The sequence below is a fragment of the Chroicocephalus ridibundus genome, chromosome 3 (assembly GCF_963924245.1).
Source record: "Chroicocephalus ridibundus chromosome 3, bChrRid1.1, whole genome shotgun sequence".
Taxonomy (NCBI): domain Eukaryota; kingdom Metazoa; phylum Chordata; class Aves; order Charadriiformes; family Laridae; genus Chroicocephalus; species Chroicocephalus ridibundus.
The window spans coordinates 47,520,160-47,535,684 of NC_086286.1; the positions used below are offsets into that span (position 1 = coordinate 47,520,160).

General features: G+C 38.3%; 1 protein-coding gene across 2 annotated transcripts in view; it reads left to right on the forward strand.

Moving 5' to 3' along the window:
- PCNX2 (pecanex 2) overlaps positions 1 to 15,525 on the forward strand; it is a 161,074-nt gene that overhangs the window by 38,579 nt on the left and 106,970 nt on the right. For both annotated transcript variants that reach the window (XM_063329031.1, XM_063329032.1), the window contains 5 exons: positions 2,639 to 2,781; positions 3,921 to 4,074; positions 4,171 to 4,203; positions 10,251 to 10,422; positions 15,389 to 15,499. In XM_063329031.1, the coding sequence (XP_063185101.1) occupies positions 2,639 to 2,781; positions 3,921 to 4,074; positions 4,171 to 4,203; positions 10,251 to 10,422; positions 15,389 to 15,499 (613 nt within the window). The remainder of the gene's footprint in view (positions 1 to 2,638; positions 2,782 to 3,920; positions 4,075 to 4,170; positions 4,204 to 10,250; positions 10,423 to 15,388; positions 15,500 to 15,525) is intronic.

The following is a 15,525-nucleotide window of genomic DNA, read 5'->3' on the forward strand; positions in this document are numbered from 1 at the left end:
TTCCTTTTATAATAACTTTAACCTTCTCTTTTCTTCCATGGCAAATTCTAGTTTGATATTTATGAATAGCCTTAAAATGCCAGTTAATTATCTTTCATCTTAGATTTTGCACAGGAACTTCAAGCTAGAAGCAACTTGTATGAAGGAACTATTTTAAACTAAAAATCAGGGATTTGACCTGAGTTGTGTATTTCAGATCTGGACAGAGGCTTCTATCTAATGGCTCAGATGTTTTGCAGATATTTATAAACTTGTAAACTGCCTCTAAATTAGAGTACAGTTATCATGCCTTCTCCCTTCCCCCCCACCTTCTGGGAAAGTCACACCATTAAGAAGTAAGGCGTATTGCTCAAGATCACATAGCAAGTTTGTAACAAGGCCAGGCAGGAATTTCAGAACTTCCTGGTTTCTGAATTTTTTTTATTAAATGTGAAATTCTGAGCCTATGTAAGTGAGGAAAAGTTTTGTCATTGATTTCAATGAAGCTAGGGTTTCAGGCTGTCTCTGACACCATATAAATTTATGAAGTGAATTTTTATAAGCCCTTTTTTGATAGGAGGCACAGTCAGACTTAGTGACTTCCTTAGGGCTGGTCAGAGAGTTTCCTAACCACAGCTCAAAAATCTGACTCCAGCCCAAGTATTGCAAGCCTTGTGCAATGGACTTCATCCAAACGTTACAGTTCCTCAGGAACCAAAATGTTCGGTTATGTACTCAGTTAAATACATGTTAAGCCATTCTGAGGACCAAACAATCAGATCCTCTAGTGTTTTTAATGGACTCTTTGCCACCATTTTGATTTTATTGTTTTTATTTAGTTTTAGGGAGCAATCTAGGTTAGATGAGTGAAGTTAATGATTGCAGCTGATTGAGTTTCACATTACTTTATGTTGGAAAATAGGGCTCAAGAGAAACAAAACTGTGGCAGCATTAGCAACTGTAATATTTTAAAATATATTTTTTTCTTTAAAAATGCTCCCACTCCATGATTAAGTGACTTTTAAAAGTGGTTATAGAAATATTAAAATTTGGAGTACCTAAACTACTTTTAGATTTTAAAATCAGTGTGGTGAAAGGATTGCATCAGTCTCATGGCTATTAAATTACCTGGAATTGTTAATAAATGAAAGAATGCCAAACAGCCCGTCATCTCCTTGCGTGTTGGAATGCTGAGAAACATGAGTGAGTTACTGTCCTGTGCTGATAGCGGCTGAGCTACCCGGCGCTGCGTGGCTGTGGGCTTCTAGTCAATTGGAGGCATGAGATAAAATGCATAAACTTGAATTTCTTTCTCTGAAGCTTAAGCTAGCCCGTTTTACCTAACGTTTGCCAGCAGACTGAGGATATCAGTGAGTTGGTTCACAGGTGATACGCAGCAATACATTGTCACATGTAAATTATGTGTAAAATTCCTCTTCCTGGAAAGTGAAGATTAGAAATTATTCCAATAATCTGACAGAAAATTTAACAGTTCCTTTGTGCAGGTGGACAGGTTGTTTAAAAAAAACCTGTGTTTTGCTAACAGTTACAATTAAAGAAGATGATAAATTACTTCACACAGAAATCCCCCTTCTCTAATTAGGACAGTTAATCTTACAGAAATAATGCTAATGTAAACATTGCCTAGAGTTCCATAATACATACATTCAATATATAATGTTGATTAAGTATCTTTAACAATGCGGGGCTAGAAGGAGGCTGAAAACCACTAGACTTTACAGTGATTAGAAATCTCAAATTCTTGAAAGAAAAATAAGTGGTTTCCCCTCTCTCCCCCCCCAAAACCAATTATTAGCATACCTTAGAAAGCAATCACTGCTTTGCGGAGGGTTTTTTTTGTTCTGTTGTCTAGCTTTGCAGGCTTGGTTGACGGTCTGTAGACAAGCCTCCCTCCCCACAAGTGTTGGTGAAGGAGTGTAGGTGTAGAGTTGGAGGAGATCTGAAATGCTGTAGTTCAAACAGACATAAAGAAAAGGCCTTAGAATCTGACAAAAGCAATATTCAAAAGGATGGATTTATGGTTGTGATGGTAAGATTAGAGACTCTTAAGCTAGTGATGGTTATGATGTTCGTGCTTGTTTGCAACTTTTTTTTTTCCCCTTCTCTTGCTGTTCTTGCTTGTTTTAATACTGCACCTGATGTGGTATTAGAAGCATTTCAGGAAAGATAAACAAAGCTGTGTTCTGGAGGGAGAGTTGATAAGTCATGCCTCTAGGCCTTAAAGCCTACTTGATTTTTTGGTTAAAAACAAGGATTTGTCTTATGTGTGGTTTTGTGTTGTGCTGAAATTACTCTGATGCATGGAAAAAGTCTTCAAAAAGAAACTTTCGGCAAGCAGTGGATTGGGACTAAAACGTAATTATTTTTTAAGTGACTATTTAGTATTTATGTTTAAAACATATTACCACTGTTGAGCTCCACAATTGATATAGCTTCTGTCCATCTGCAGTAATTAAGCTGGTGTGATATTTTTGCTTCTAATTTAAAATGAAGAAAAGAAATATGCTCCCACCATCTCTTTTAGAAAAAAATATCTGCAACTTAATGTAAATTTGGCCTTTTAAACACCTGTTTTGCTGCAGCCATATGTCAATGCGAAAGAGTGTTTTGTGTATTTCTGGTTTGTTTGTTTTTAAAGCAACCCAGCCATGACCCTGAGGATTCTTCATGTTCTTCAGCACAGCGGAAACTAAACAGGCAGTTTTACAGATTTATTATATTCCCTGGCAAATGGATTAAAGTCTGGTATGATCGTCTTACCTTGTTGGCATTGTTGGACAGGTAAGCTTTTTTAAATGCAGCTCTAGTGTTGCAGTGGGTGGCTCCACAGGTCCACAGAGCAGTGCAGACCACTACAGAAATAAAATGTGACCATCGTATTAGTGTCTTATATTCAGGTTGAGTAGATAGATGCTTTCGTTTGCTTTAAGGTGAAAAAAAAAAATGGTTTTCTTCAGAGTTGGTTTTGGTGGTTCTTGCTACCCTTTGTCTTCAAGCAGAGACTTCGATTCATGTGAGCACCAGGCCTGTAGAATAGTCTTTAAATTGACTCTTGGCTGTTGGTTCCAACAGTTCTGAGCTTTCTGATGAGAAAATCAGGCTTTTGTGCAAAAACACAGAAGTGGAAGGGTCCTAGCCTATTGTAAACCAAGTACTCCATTCTTTTTAAAAAAAATACATTAGAGGATATTCAGGAGGAGATCTTTTGGCTATGCCATATATGTTTAATATGGGTTCCACAGCAGAAATTTCAGATGACAGTTTTACATGCTGCAGAAATCAGGCTATATAGTCAGGGAGTTTAGGTCCAGAGCAGGTACTTACTTATCTGTGGTGTCTTATCTCTGTGTTTCAATTGCATAGAGAGCATCTGCTCATAACATTTTTTGTTATAGCCTGAATATTAACAGTATTTTTTATCTCAGCTTCTATGTTCTAATGGAAGAGATAAAACAAATAAAACATCATATGACGAATTTGGTCTTTCATCTAATTCTTTCTGTCAGACCAATATTTTTCATTAAATGAATGTCTCATTTCCTCATTTAAAAGTATTTGAGATTTGTTTTGTGAAAATTTTGTTTGTTTGTTTGCTTTGGGTTTTGTTTAATAAACATACACTTGCCTATATTCAGATCAGCTCCACTGTGGAATTCTGTTTGGGAAGTGAGATTGGAGGGTACTGGACATCACTGCATATGCCTTTTTTCCATACGTTTTAGCTATCAGAGTGGATAACGTCTTTGGCATGGGGGTGAAGTACTGTTAAACATGGAAACGTAGTTTTAGGAGCAAAACCTTAGATTCTGTAACTTCTCATAGCTCCAGCACTGACAGTTCATACCAGCTGCAAATGGACTTGCCTTGCTCTAACGAATATCTAAATACTTGTATTTCTCTTAACGTTTTTATTCATGCAGGACAGAAGATGTAAAGGAGAATGTACTTGCTGTCCTTCTAGTAGTTCTTGTTTCACTTCTTGGATTCCTGACTCTGAATCAAGGCTTCTGTAAAGACATTTGGGTTCTGTTGTTCTGTCTCGTGATGGCCAGCTGCCAGTATTCTCTCCTAAAGGTAGGACGGAAGTTCATATCCAATTGCTGAATTCTCTAACTTCTACGAAGACAAAAATCCTGTAAACAAACTTTTTTTTTTCTGTTCTGTTTTTAGAGCGTTCAGCCTGATCCTGCTTCACCAATACACGTAAGTCTTGGCCAGTAGAACAAGTCTTTCTCCTTTATTATCACTCGTGTACTGTGAAATAGTTGGCTGTTCAGTGAAACACAGGTATAAGTAGTTTGCTGTTCTAGGTGATTTATGAAAATAAGAAAAATGTTGTCTGTGATTTTGAGACTTTGTACTACGGTTAATTAATTTTAAGCTATTTGAATTTATCCCTGCTATTAGAAAAGTGCTTTTTCTTTGAGCCATATATGCAGTAAAACGAAATGCATGAGGACTAGTTTACTGAATTTTAATCCTGTGGCATCAGATGAGCTTTTTCTTTGCTTTCTGTTAGAAACAGTGTCTGCAAATAGCAGAAGGTCCAGATTAGCACCTCAGTTATTGGTCAGTTGGGGCTTTAAATATCTTTTTTTTTTTTTTTTTTGAGGTTGAGGATTGATTTTTAATATTTTTTTTTAAAAACCTGATATTGCAGATGTATTTCTCAGTAGTATTATTAGCTTATCAAATTAAGTCACAGGTGTTTTCCCTTTGTTATAATATGGTCACAATTTCTGTGCCTTTGTGCTGAAGAAATGACCACATCGGTGGGTGAATGGAAGCTGTGGGGATATCTGCTGGTTGCTCTTTGTCTGTTGAGTATATCTGAGAAAGTGAACTCTGACAGTGACAACCACCTTGCAAGGAATCTGCTCCTTAGCCAAGCCTGTCCTCATTATAGGATTGGTTTAGGAGCATCATCCTACAGCTGCAGCCTGACCACTCCACCTGTCACCGTGTCTCAGCATTTTCGATTTGTGGATCTTGGAAGGCGTTTCAGTACTCAAGAGGTCCCTTGCTTGCTTTTACACCGGCTGCTTAGTTGCTCACATTTCTTACTTGGCTCTTTGAATATTTTTGAGGACCCCTCTCTTCCCTCAGTGTTCAAAACCAGCATGTTGAAAACTGCAGGTCTCCTCGATTATTTCCCTTTGGGCAGGGAGCGATTACTTTTGTCAGTTTAGAGGCTAGAAATACAGGCTGAACTTGAAATTGAGGCTATTTACAAGTGTATGCTACACACTTCACCGAGATGGATTTCAGAAGATTCTTAGTTTCTTTTCCACACCAGTTACTATGGGGTGAACTTATGGTATTGTTGGTTATAATGCATTCACAGGAAATACCTGTCTGCATAAAAAGTAGGGAAGGCTAGTAAACAGAAACTTACATGTTGTAGGGTAATATTTTCAGTACGTTAAAGAAATGTTCCTACCTCAGTAAAAAGCTGGGTTTTTGGGGGGACTAAAATAATATTATTTGTCAGTTCAACTAGCACATAATAATGTGAACTGTAATCAAACAGTTTGCACTTATTCAGACATTACTAATGTGTACATTTGTTTAAAGTGGGTGGCAAGCAGTTTAATCAAAACTTCAGTATAAACCTGTCTAGCCTGTATTTTTTAATAATATTAAAGACAATGTAGCTAATGAAATTTAACCAGAACATTTTTTGTGCAGAATCCAGGTTTGCATTTCAGAGTGCCACAATATTGTTCCAAGTATTATTCACCATATTGTATTCTGTGTGTCATGGAGCAGTGTAGCAAAGTAACAATAGGTGTATTCCCATCTTCCATATGCTTTCCTAGAACTTAGCTTATCAAGAACATCTTCTTGCAAACCTTTTTGAGCACTGTACAGACTCCAATGGAAATAAAATTTAGAGAGGTTTTCCACAGAGGGTTTTAAAGGTGGGAGGCATCATAGATCAAGTTAAAAATAGAAGATTAGCTATTTCTATGTTATATCTTTTTAATACAATTGGTATTTCTAAGGCTTGCTTGAGCTAGTAAGCACCATGAAAAACAAGACAAGAAGGTGAGAAAAGATACTCCATGTACTGCTTCATAATTCATGTGACTACATTAAAATTAAAGACAATGACATCTTGTGATGTTAATGTAAGCATGCAGAACAGCAGAGGGATTAAAGAACGATCAGTACCATGTCCATGAATGAAAATGCAGATGAGATTTTTTTTCAGCGTGAAACAAACCATCGCGGGCCACAGATTTGCACACTGAATTAATTTCTGTTCTTGGATCCATGAGTAACTGCTAATATCTTATGTTATCCATGCCTGCCAAGGATGTTCAGGACTTCTTTGCTATCTCCCACGTGCAGACTTTTTTACTGTTTGATGTGACTTTGTCGTCTGCAGCCTATACCATTTTGAAAGACTCTGCTTTAAAAAGACCATCCAGAGAATTCAGAAAGCACAGTGTCTAGGGATGCACAAAGCTTTTGTTCTGAACTGCTTCTGAGTGCCAGTGTGTTCAGTTCCTGGTGTTGAGGAAAAGCTTGCTAACTAAACCCTATAAAGTCAGGTACAATTTTATTGGAGATACGTTTATTTCTTACCACATGCCATGCTGTGACAGCTGGCGTCTCTGAGTTGAACGCTGTATTATCTGTATACTATCACTGTTGTAAAGGATGAGTTTCAGTATATAGAGAAGAACCTGTCTAACTCGATAGTGTGTTGAATTTCATATTCATTTATACTCATTTTATTGAATTGTGATAATAGTTCCATTTTTATCTGTTTTGGTGTTTAAGTGGGAACTTCCTGGGTTCTGCAGCTAGTGTTGGCTACTTTCTGCAGGTTTGGTACTGTTGCCTGCTACAAGATGAGAACCTTATTTTGCTGCTGGCCTGTGCTTTAGCCTTTCCAGTTCTGGTCTGCTGGGAGCTGGTGGCCTTTAGTTGCTGTTCACACAGGGGCGCGTGGTTCTGGGATGGTGAAATTTGGGAACAGCCTCCTCACTGAAGAAAATAAAGTTCATCCCAAGTGTGAGTTGTATCAGTTTATTAACAGCAGAACATAGGTGCCAATGATAGCAGGATACTAAATTCAGAGATCCAAGAGATCCTTGTCATGTGCATTTCAAAATTTTAGACCAGTGGCTTTGCCAGGAGAGTTTCTTGATACTGGTTAGAGGCAGCAGCAGACTGGGAAATAAAGGCTGTGTCTGTAGTAAATGGCTATGTAGAAGGATCTTGAGAGCTCGTGTGTAAGTCCCTCATAAGACACCTGCATGGCTCAGGATCTAGCTCAGGTTTACAAAGGCATTTGAGCTCTGAAAGGTTGCAGTTATGCTCATAAGATTTACAGAATTGCTTGCGTAACTGCATTGTCTCCATCCTGTTACCTGCCAAAGCAGATAGCTAACTCAGTTGGGTAGCCACCATAGGCAGTTTCCTAAATCCTGTAAGGCACTTAAAAAGTATTTTTAATTTGTCCCTGAAAGTTGTTCTGTAGAACCAAGCACACGCACTTTTCTTCTATATTAAGCCTTCTGTCTTTTTCCTACTGCATGTCTGCACACACAAACAAAAAAGATCATGAGATCTTTCTGAAATTTCCCCATCAAAGTGTTTTGCAGTCAAAAGTGCTATTTTACTAAATGGAAGTGTTTGTGAAACCATTTTGGCTTTGAAAATCTTTGTTTTTATCAAATTTGAGTTGCACCAATGCTATGTTTGTAGGATGTGAATATGTTTCTGAAACACGTTAATGAAAAACAGCCTGAAAAAGTCAGTGATGTTTTTTTGGCAGACTTAAGGAAAAGGAAGAGTTTTCAGTGAAACTTTTATCAGTGGAGGAAAAAATGATTACTAAACAAACTAGACGTAAAATATAATAGGAATCCTGCTTCATTATTTAAATTATTCTGAAGGAGGATGGAGAGCGGAGTAGTTTCACCAAGATGAAATTAGTTTTGTATGTCAAAATTTGATGGGTTTGTCTGTTACAACAAAATGAGCCCTTAACATCTAAAATATCTTGGCAATAAGTTGCACTGCCCCAGTGCCTGTTTTGCTGAAGGGCTGCCTAGCTTGGCCTGTCAGTGGCAGGCACAACACGGCTTCACACTTTTTTTTGGTTTCCGAAACTTTAAAAAGAGGAAACGTACTGTCCATCTCCTGGCTGGGGCTTTCAGGGGGTGATGCATTGTCCCGGTGTTCTTCCCACTTGAAGGTGTCTGCTCTTGGCCTCAAACCGGTCCTGTCCCGAATAATCCCCCTCGCACAAAGGATGTAAATGACAGTGCAATACAGCACTAACGCTCACAGCAGTTGCTCTTTCTTGTGTTGCCTGTTCCCCAGATGTGGGGACTGGAGTCTCATTCAGCATCCCAAGCAGTGCGACAGCTGTGCAGCCAGCCTCCTTCCGAGGGCATCGCTGCTCCTGCTTTGCTCCTGGTGACCTGATAGCAGGCAAGATTTCCTTCTCAGGATTTTGCCTCATTTCCTACCACAACTGTAGGGAAGGTAGTATTTGCTCACGTTTTGCAGGCTGTTCAGATAGCCTTTCAAAGGTGCTTGCACAATTCTAACAACCATTATTGTTGTTAGCATGGTTAAGAGTGATTTGTTTATAAGAGTTAAATATACGCTATAAAACAAATTGAGTATGTCGGTGCTCTGCCTGGAACTGAAAGGTGCGTGGAGCTAAACCCCCGGATTTCTACTCATCAACTCTTACCCAAGTGCCTTCAAATAATTACCATGCAAAGATAAAACCTGGGTTCTGTAATTCAAGAGACAAGACAAGAATGTAACGTCATGATAAAATGGACTTTGGTCTGGAGTGCACATCAGGCTATAAAATCATTAAGCAATTGTTTAGATGCAATATTTACTGGTTTCTTTTCCTAAGGCACAGCTTGTATTTAAGATAAATGAAGTTTAAAAACAGCCAGAAAGTAATATTTTAAGTGATTTATTTTCTTAAGTCAGATTTTTATCTTTCCAATTCTCCTTTGATTTTTTTCTTTCATGGTTGTATGTCCTACTTAAAAAAAAAAAAAAAAAGGCATTAGTAAAATTGAAACTCTGATTAAACATCTAGGATTTGTCAGTCTGACTTGATTCATATTCCATGGATGTGAGGTGCAATATAAGCCCGCTAGTTCCCTGCAATCTGCCGCCTTGTTAACTGATTGATCCCAAAAGAGAGTACAGATCAGTTAATAGCAATGCTAACATATGAGCTTGGCTGGCAGCCAAACAAATAAGGCTGCTGTTTCAAATCAGTAAGTAGACTCAAAAAAGAAATGTTCTTTTATTATGCTCACTTAAATTACATTTTACAAATATGAACAGATTCATGGCAGCTTTATGCAAGGCAAACTTGAATCCTTGTCACTTTGCTCCTGGCTTTTCACACTCAGAGTCTTTTGAATCACCAGTGTTTAAAATGTCTTATTTACGCTTAAGCTTACTACCAGGAGAACTATTAAGATTTTTCTTAAGCGTCTGTTATTCTCCCTGGCTGACAACCCCACCGCAGTGTTTTGTAGGATTAACGTGAATCAATTGTGTGAGAGAGGTGTATGAAAGATGTAAGATAAGGATCCTTCCACATATTAATTCCTTTGGATCATCATTTCAAAGTTCTGCATGAGAGAGAGACCAGAAACTACTGATCAGTGTCACCCCCTCTAGGAGGGACACTACTGTACTGTCAAGTGGTTCAAATCAACAAAAAAAATGTGAATTGTATTGGTGCAAAAAATCAATCTCCATACTTCACGCTGCACCTAGGAGGTGTTATACTGTTTTTTTACTTCCCCAGAGGCAATTAAAAACTTTATATTTCATAAAGTAAAAAAAAAAAAGCCAAGCTACCTGAAGCAGACATTCATTAAAATAAAAGTAATGTAGACAAAAATTCTTTTTCTATTGAAAAGAAAGGTTCAGACAGATTGAGATTTTTTTTGTTCCCACAGAAAATGACTACTTCTGCAATTAGTGTGTTTTGAAAGGTCTAGAAGGTTAGATTTTCAAAAGCATAAATGATTGTTGGAGTTAGTCTTAACTGCTTTTTGTGCCTTTCGAAAGTCTCCTCTGGAGAAGATAAAATACCTTGTAACGTTTTTTTATTATTAATTAGTATGTGTAAGTCATTAAAATATTTTCTCTTGACTCCTGACCCCCTCTCCAGTTTGATGCTGTGCACACAGTAGGAGAGTGAATACAAAATTCAAATGCTTTTTTTTTTTTTCCCCCCCCAGGGGCACAATAAAATCATAACGTACAGCAGACCTGTGTATTTTTGTATATTATGTGGCCTTATTTTGCTGCTAGATGCTGGATCTAAAGACACAAATCCTCCAGTTTATACAATGTATGGCCTGAAGCTCTTTTCACCTAGATCTCTCCAGTCGGCCAGAGACCATGTAATAGGTGAGTCAATATTTTTCCTAGGACTGTAAAAATGAATTAAGCATTAGCTGGGGAAGTCTGTGTTTTCCCGTGTTGGCAATCAAATGCATGTTATGGAAGCACAACTCTAAGTCAAATTGATAGAAACATTTGGAATGACTTAAGACGGGTGCGGGGGGGAACGGGGGACAGCTGGCAACCTTCCTTCATGTAAAAGGAGTTCTTAATGAAATGAGGCTCATAGAAAAGTCTCTGTAGAAAACTAACAGTCACTGGTATTATTAGCAAAAGACATCATCTGTGAAATGCAGTTAATCTTTGTAAGGGTTTGTCTGTGTAGAGCAGTTACTGCAGAATAAGCTGAGTTTTAAATTTAATGTCTGGGAGCTAATCTGTGCCAAGTCCTCAGATGGACGTTGTTCCGCTCATGAAGAACACGCATTTTCTTGGTTTAGTTTAGGTTAATCTTGCTGTCCACGTGATGAGTTAGTGTGGAGCGGCCACTCTGTAGTAGCTTTTCCAACCTGTTTCCTTCTGGAATCATACCCAGAGGTGGCTGAGGATGTTCAGGTATTGCCCCAAAACAGGGTTCATGATCCTTGGTCACTAATTTGGAGTGACCAGAGCTGGAAATACCCCATTCTGTCAGGACGCTTCTTCCTGTTACACACTTACAATCTGTAACTGTTGTGCTGGCCCTCGCTGTGTCACAGATAGAGGTGCTGAGCTGGGCTTGGGACACGTAGTACAGCACTGCTAGGTATGAAGTAGAAAAGTTAAAGTTTACTGCAAAAGTTGCGAAAATTCCCAAGAATGTAGCATACCAAATATGACCCATTGGTGTGTGAATTTAGAACCAGGAAAACCTACTGTAGTATAGGAAAAAACCTTGTGGTATAGAGCGTATGACCTTTGAGGTCTTTGTTCACCTGTGGCTGTTGTACTTGGTTTTTGCTATGCTTAAGTCAGGCTATTACTGCCTGAAAGGCATACTATTTTTAGGAAAGCCTTCTGGTCCTTTATATGGGTTCATTGACTCCCAATCCTTCTCGCCAGAAACAGGGGAATAATGAAGACCTGCATCTCACTTATTTTCATTAGCTTCTTTCATTACTTTCCTATGGTCTCATTAAAGTTTCTTCTTACATCTTATTTTCTCTGCCTGTCAAAGGTGAACAGTAAAAATGCTGATAAATAATTCAACAAGAATCTTAAATGACTCTTGGGATAGAGATAAATGAAAAACTATAGCAACCAGTATAAGGAAAAAAAGCATGGTTATAAATGTGCTAATTTTGGCTGGCCTCAAAAGAGATAGCGGAGCAGGTTCTTGAAACAGCCTGGAGGGGGTGGGGGCGAGAGGAAATACAGGCTCATCTCCCCAGTTAGTGTCTGTTTAATGAGAGAGGGAGAAGAAACCATTTCCCTTTGCTTGTCTCCTGTTCTTATTTTGCCAGTTCTGGGAGCTGGCACGTCTGTGGGTGTGTTTGTTCAGGTGATGTTTGGTGCCGCGCTCTGCCAATTCCTTGCTTTGTTTCTATGGGAGTCCCAGCTTCTGGCTGCCATCAATTCTTGCAAGCGTTCACAGCGCAGCTCCTTCCCTAAGCCACGGCAGTCAGCATCCTCCAGCATCTTGCTGCGCTTTGAGTACAGGTTCCCTTCGGCACTGAAGGTATAGAATTGTTTAGGGCAGTATTTGTTTTGAGAGGGAAGTTGGCCCCACTGGATACTAATGAAGTGCTGCTATTGTTTTGTAGTTTTGCCCATTTGCTACGTATTTTTGATATCTTTTTATTGGTTTGTCATCGCGTGGTGACTTTTTAACTTCTATTTTAGTCATTATTTATTGTAGTATTCAGAGTTGATATGTTGGGAAATCAAGGGGTTTTTGACTATACACTAAAAATATTGAAGAAAGGAAGTTTTCTATTTCAGGTGTTTACTACGGTAAGAAGCTAAAGTGATGTAAATCATGGAAAGGACGTGCCAAGAAACTACTGTGATGCTGCATAGCATGCTATGATAAAAGTCTTGAAACAAGGTTATAAAAGGAAATCAGTGGAAAATTGTTGGATATGTAACCTAATTACTGAAGAAATGTGGCTTTTAACAGATCTATTTCTTTGCAAGCAACCTATTTAGGATCCGATTCTGTTTTATTTTAAATTGGTGGTGGTTCTGCTATGGATTTATATTAGTTGGGGGATCATGGCTTTAATTCATTCTAACTATGGTTTTCATCTTGACTTTCTTATTTCAGTTGACCTTTTTGCTAGATTAGCCTATGTAGTACAAGTAAGGGCACAGAGCCAGCCTCAGTCTCTAGGTGCCACAGGTGTGGTTAGTTGACTAAAGTAGTTACGCATTTGATGTATGATAGTTTTTGTGATGAAACCATGTAAGCATTAGACAGGTGAGTGAAATTATTTGGCAGATATCTCAGAAGAGTAAGTATCAGATGGTGGCAAAACTGTGATAGGAAGTCCTCTGCTACTTCCAGTAATGACTGAGCTGCTGTCGTGAATGTTATCCTCTGCTATGTTCAGGAGGGGTAGAACAAAAAGACTTTCTCACTAAAATAACACATTATTTGTTTTCCTGTGAAAAAGCATGTATTATTACATAGCAAATGGACCAGTATTCAGATATATAATTTTTAAAAAAATAATTTTCTAAACTTCTAAAATGTTTACAGTGACATTGCCACTGAGTTACAGTTCTACGTTTCTCAAAAGACCCAAAGTTTCCAAAGTCAAAATTTGTGTTTCCCTCCTACACTTATTTGGTAGCTACTTGTTTAGAGGAAACCTTCAAACTGCAGTGTCAAACACCAGCAGCTCACATAAGCATCTCTTAGTGATCCAGCTATTAAAGATGGTGTTCTGTACGGAAATGTGTGATGCTTAAATTGTCTCTGGAATTCATAACGCAATTCTAGCTGATTAATCAGTTACTTTTATTGTCTGCTTCCCACAAGGGAAACTGCTGCTCCTAAATTCAATCCTTTTGTAAGTGACGACAGTTTATTTTCCTCTCTGGTATAGTCCTTTGTGCAGGATGAGATAAACAAAGCTACCCTTAGCTAAAGAAGTTGTTACGATTATTCAAGGTATTAATAGAGAGAGGGTTAAGTGAGGACATTGCAGTAGTCAAACAACTTTTCCTTCCTTGTTTACGTTCACCCCTGTATATTTTGGTGTACTGACAGTATAATGTCTCTGGTCTTGTCCTTCCTTCCCCTGGTCTTGTTCAGCTTTTTCTGAGGTTGCTACAACAAAGGCAGTTGCTTGGACTCTAAGTCAATAATCTAAGATGAGTTCTGGCAGTTCTGCAAGTCCTTTGCTCGAGGAACAAGATCTCCTGTGAGTTTCAGTAGTGAGTTTTTGGGATAGTTGATCCCATGACGAGTACACGTGGCCTGCTGGGCAGTTTGCTGTCATGCCATTGTCTGTCTTCAAGCGATCCTTGCTTGGCTTGGTATGGCTTGATGGAAAATCTAAAAGAAGGGCAGAGGAGGAAAGGAAGAGGAGATTAATAATGGTATTTGCCTGTAAAAGATTGAGAAGACAGTGTTTCCTCGTGTTCTTACTTATGTATAGCTTGTGCCAGAGGCAGGAAGTCGTGATGAAGGGTGCATTGTGAATGCAAGTATACTTAAGTGAGCCCTGTTTGTGTTTAACACTCTAGTATGTCATTTTTCCTCCTGTGTTTGACTTCCTCAGCAAGATTTACGATATTAGATAGCAGTAATGTATAATACGATGAAGATAAAAGCTGTCAGATTAAACTGGGTATATTGCTTTATTTTACCACAAGATGCATTAGTAAGAGGAGCTGGGAGTAAAATGTGAAATTAGCATTCAACAAAGAACACATCCTATTGTTACCGTCTTAAAATTTGACTGGGGTGGGAAGGGTAATAAGTTTACTAGTGATTTGTTTAATTTGCTTTCTATGAGAATGAATAGGAGGAAACTGCAGTCTTCCTAGCGTGTAAACTAATAAATACATACTTGTTTACGAGGAACAGTGGCTGACACACATCTCTGTCCTTCACCGTGCAGAACATTCTGGTACTAGTACAACAAAGCAGTAAGAATATGATTAAACATGTGCATGTATCCTTAGAAGTTTACTGTACTGGAGACTTAGGTCAAGTGTGTGTTTAGAGGCTTTGCTAGACAACTGTGCCTAACGTTTTCTAGGGTGGCGTTAAGAGTAAATGTCCGGGAAGGACGAGACCAACAGGACAATTGCCTGAATTACAACTCCTGCTTTTTCTTGAATGCAATGCAGACATTTAAATTAGCATTTCTTTTTAGAAAGAGACTATGTAAAGATGTTAGACTGGGTTTTACCCCTGAGTTTCTTTTCTGTTTTTAATGTTCTTTCACTACTGCAAAGTCAAGGTCCATCTTGCTGAAAGCTGGGGAAATATTCTGGGGAAGTTTCACTATATGTTTGTCCCATTTTTATGTACTGCTTTAAGTGTCTGTTGTTGGTTGCTGGCAGAAGAAGGATGCCGTGACAGCCAAGATACTTAGGATCCTAGTCATTAAACTATTTTTTTGTTTGTTTATATTGAATTGTTATACCTGTGCTTGAACTATCTCAGATTCAAAGAGGAAGTTCCACAGTCTGCAAATTAAAGTTTCTGTACTTTAAATAGAACATATGTAACTTCGAAAGTATTTGAGAAGCAGGAAGGAGGCTACATAATGCTATTTTTTTCTGCTGCTGCTTTTATCCGAAATAAATCTTAAAGTTAACCTCTGAGCTTTAGTTTCTTACATGTAAAATAGCATAATTTCTTTTGAATACATGAGAAGGAAAGTGGAGTCATTTCTGCTAAGATGAAGTTATGCTCACTTAAGTAATCTTCAGAATTCATTGCAACAATTTCTCATTCTGGTATGATGCATGTTTCTCTGTTCTCCATACACTGTGATGTATGACTGTGTTCTAACATACATCTTTTTTTCTTTAGTGTTTTTATATTGCTTTCCTGCAATTTCTCTTCTTGGTCTTTTCCCTCAAATCAACACCTTCTGTATATATCTCTTGGAGCAAATAGACATGTTGCTTTTTGGCGGTTCTGGTAAGTAGCCAGTTGCAACCTGAGCT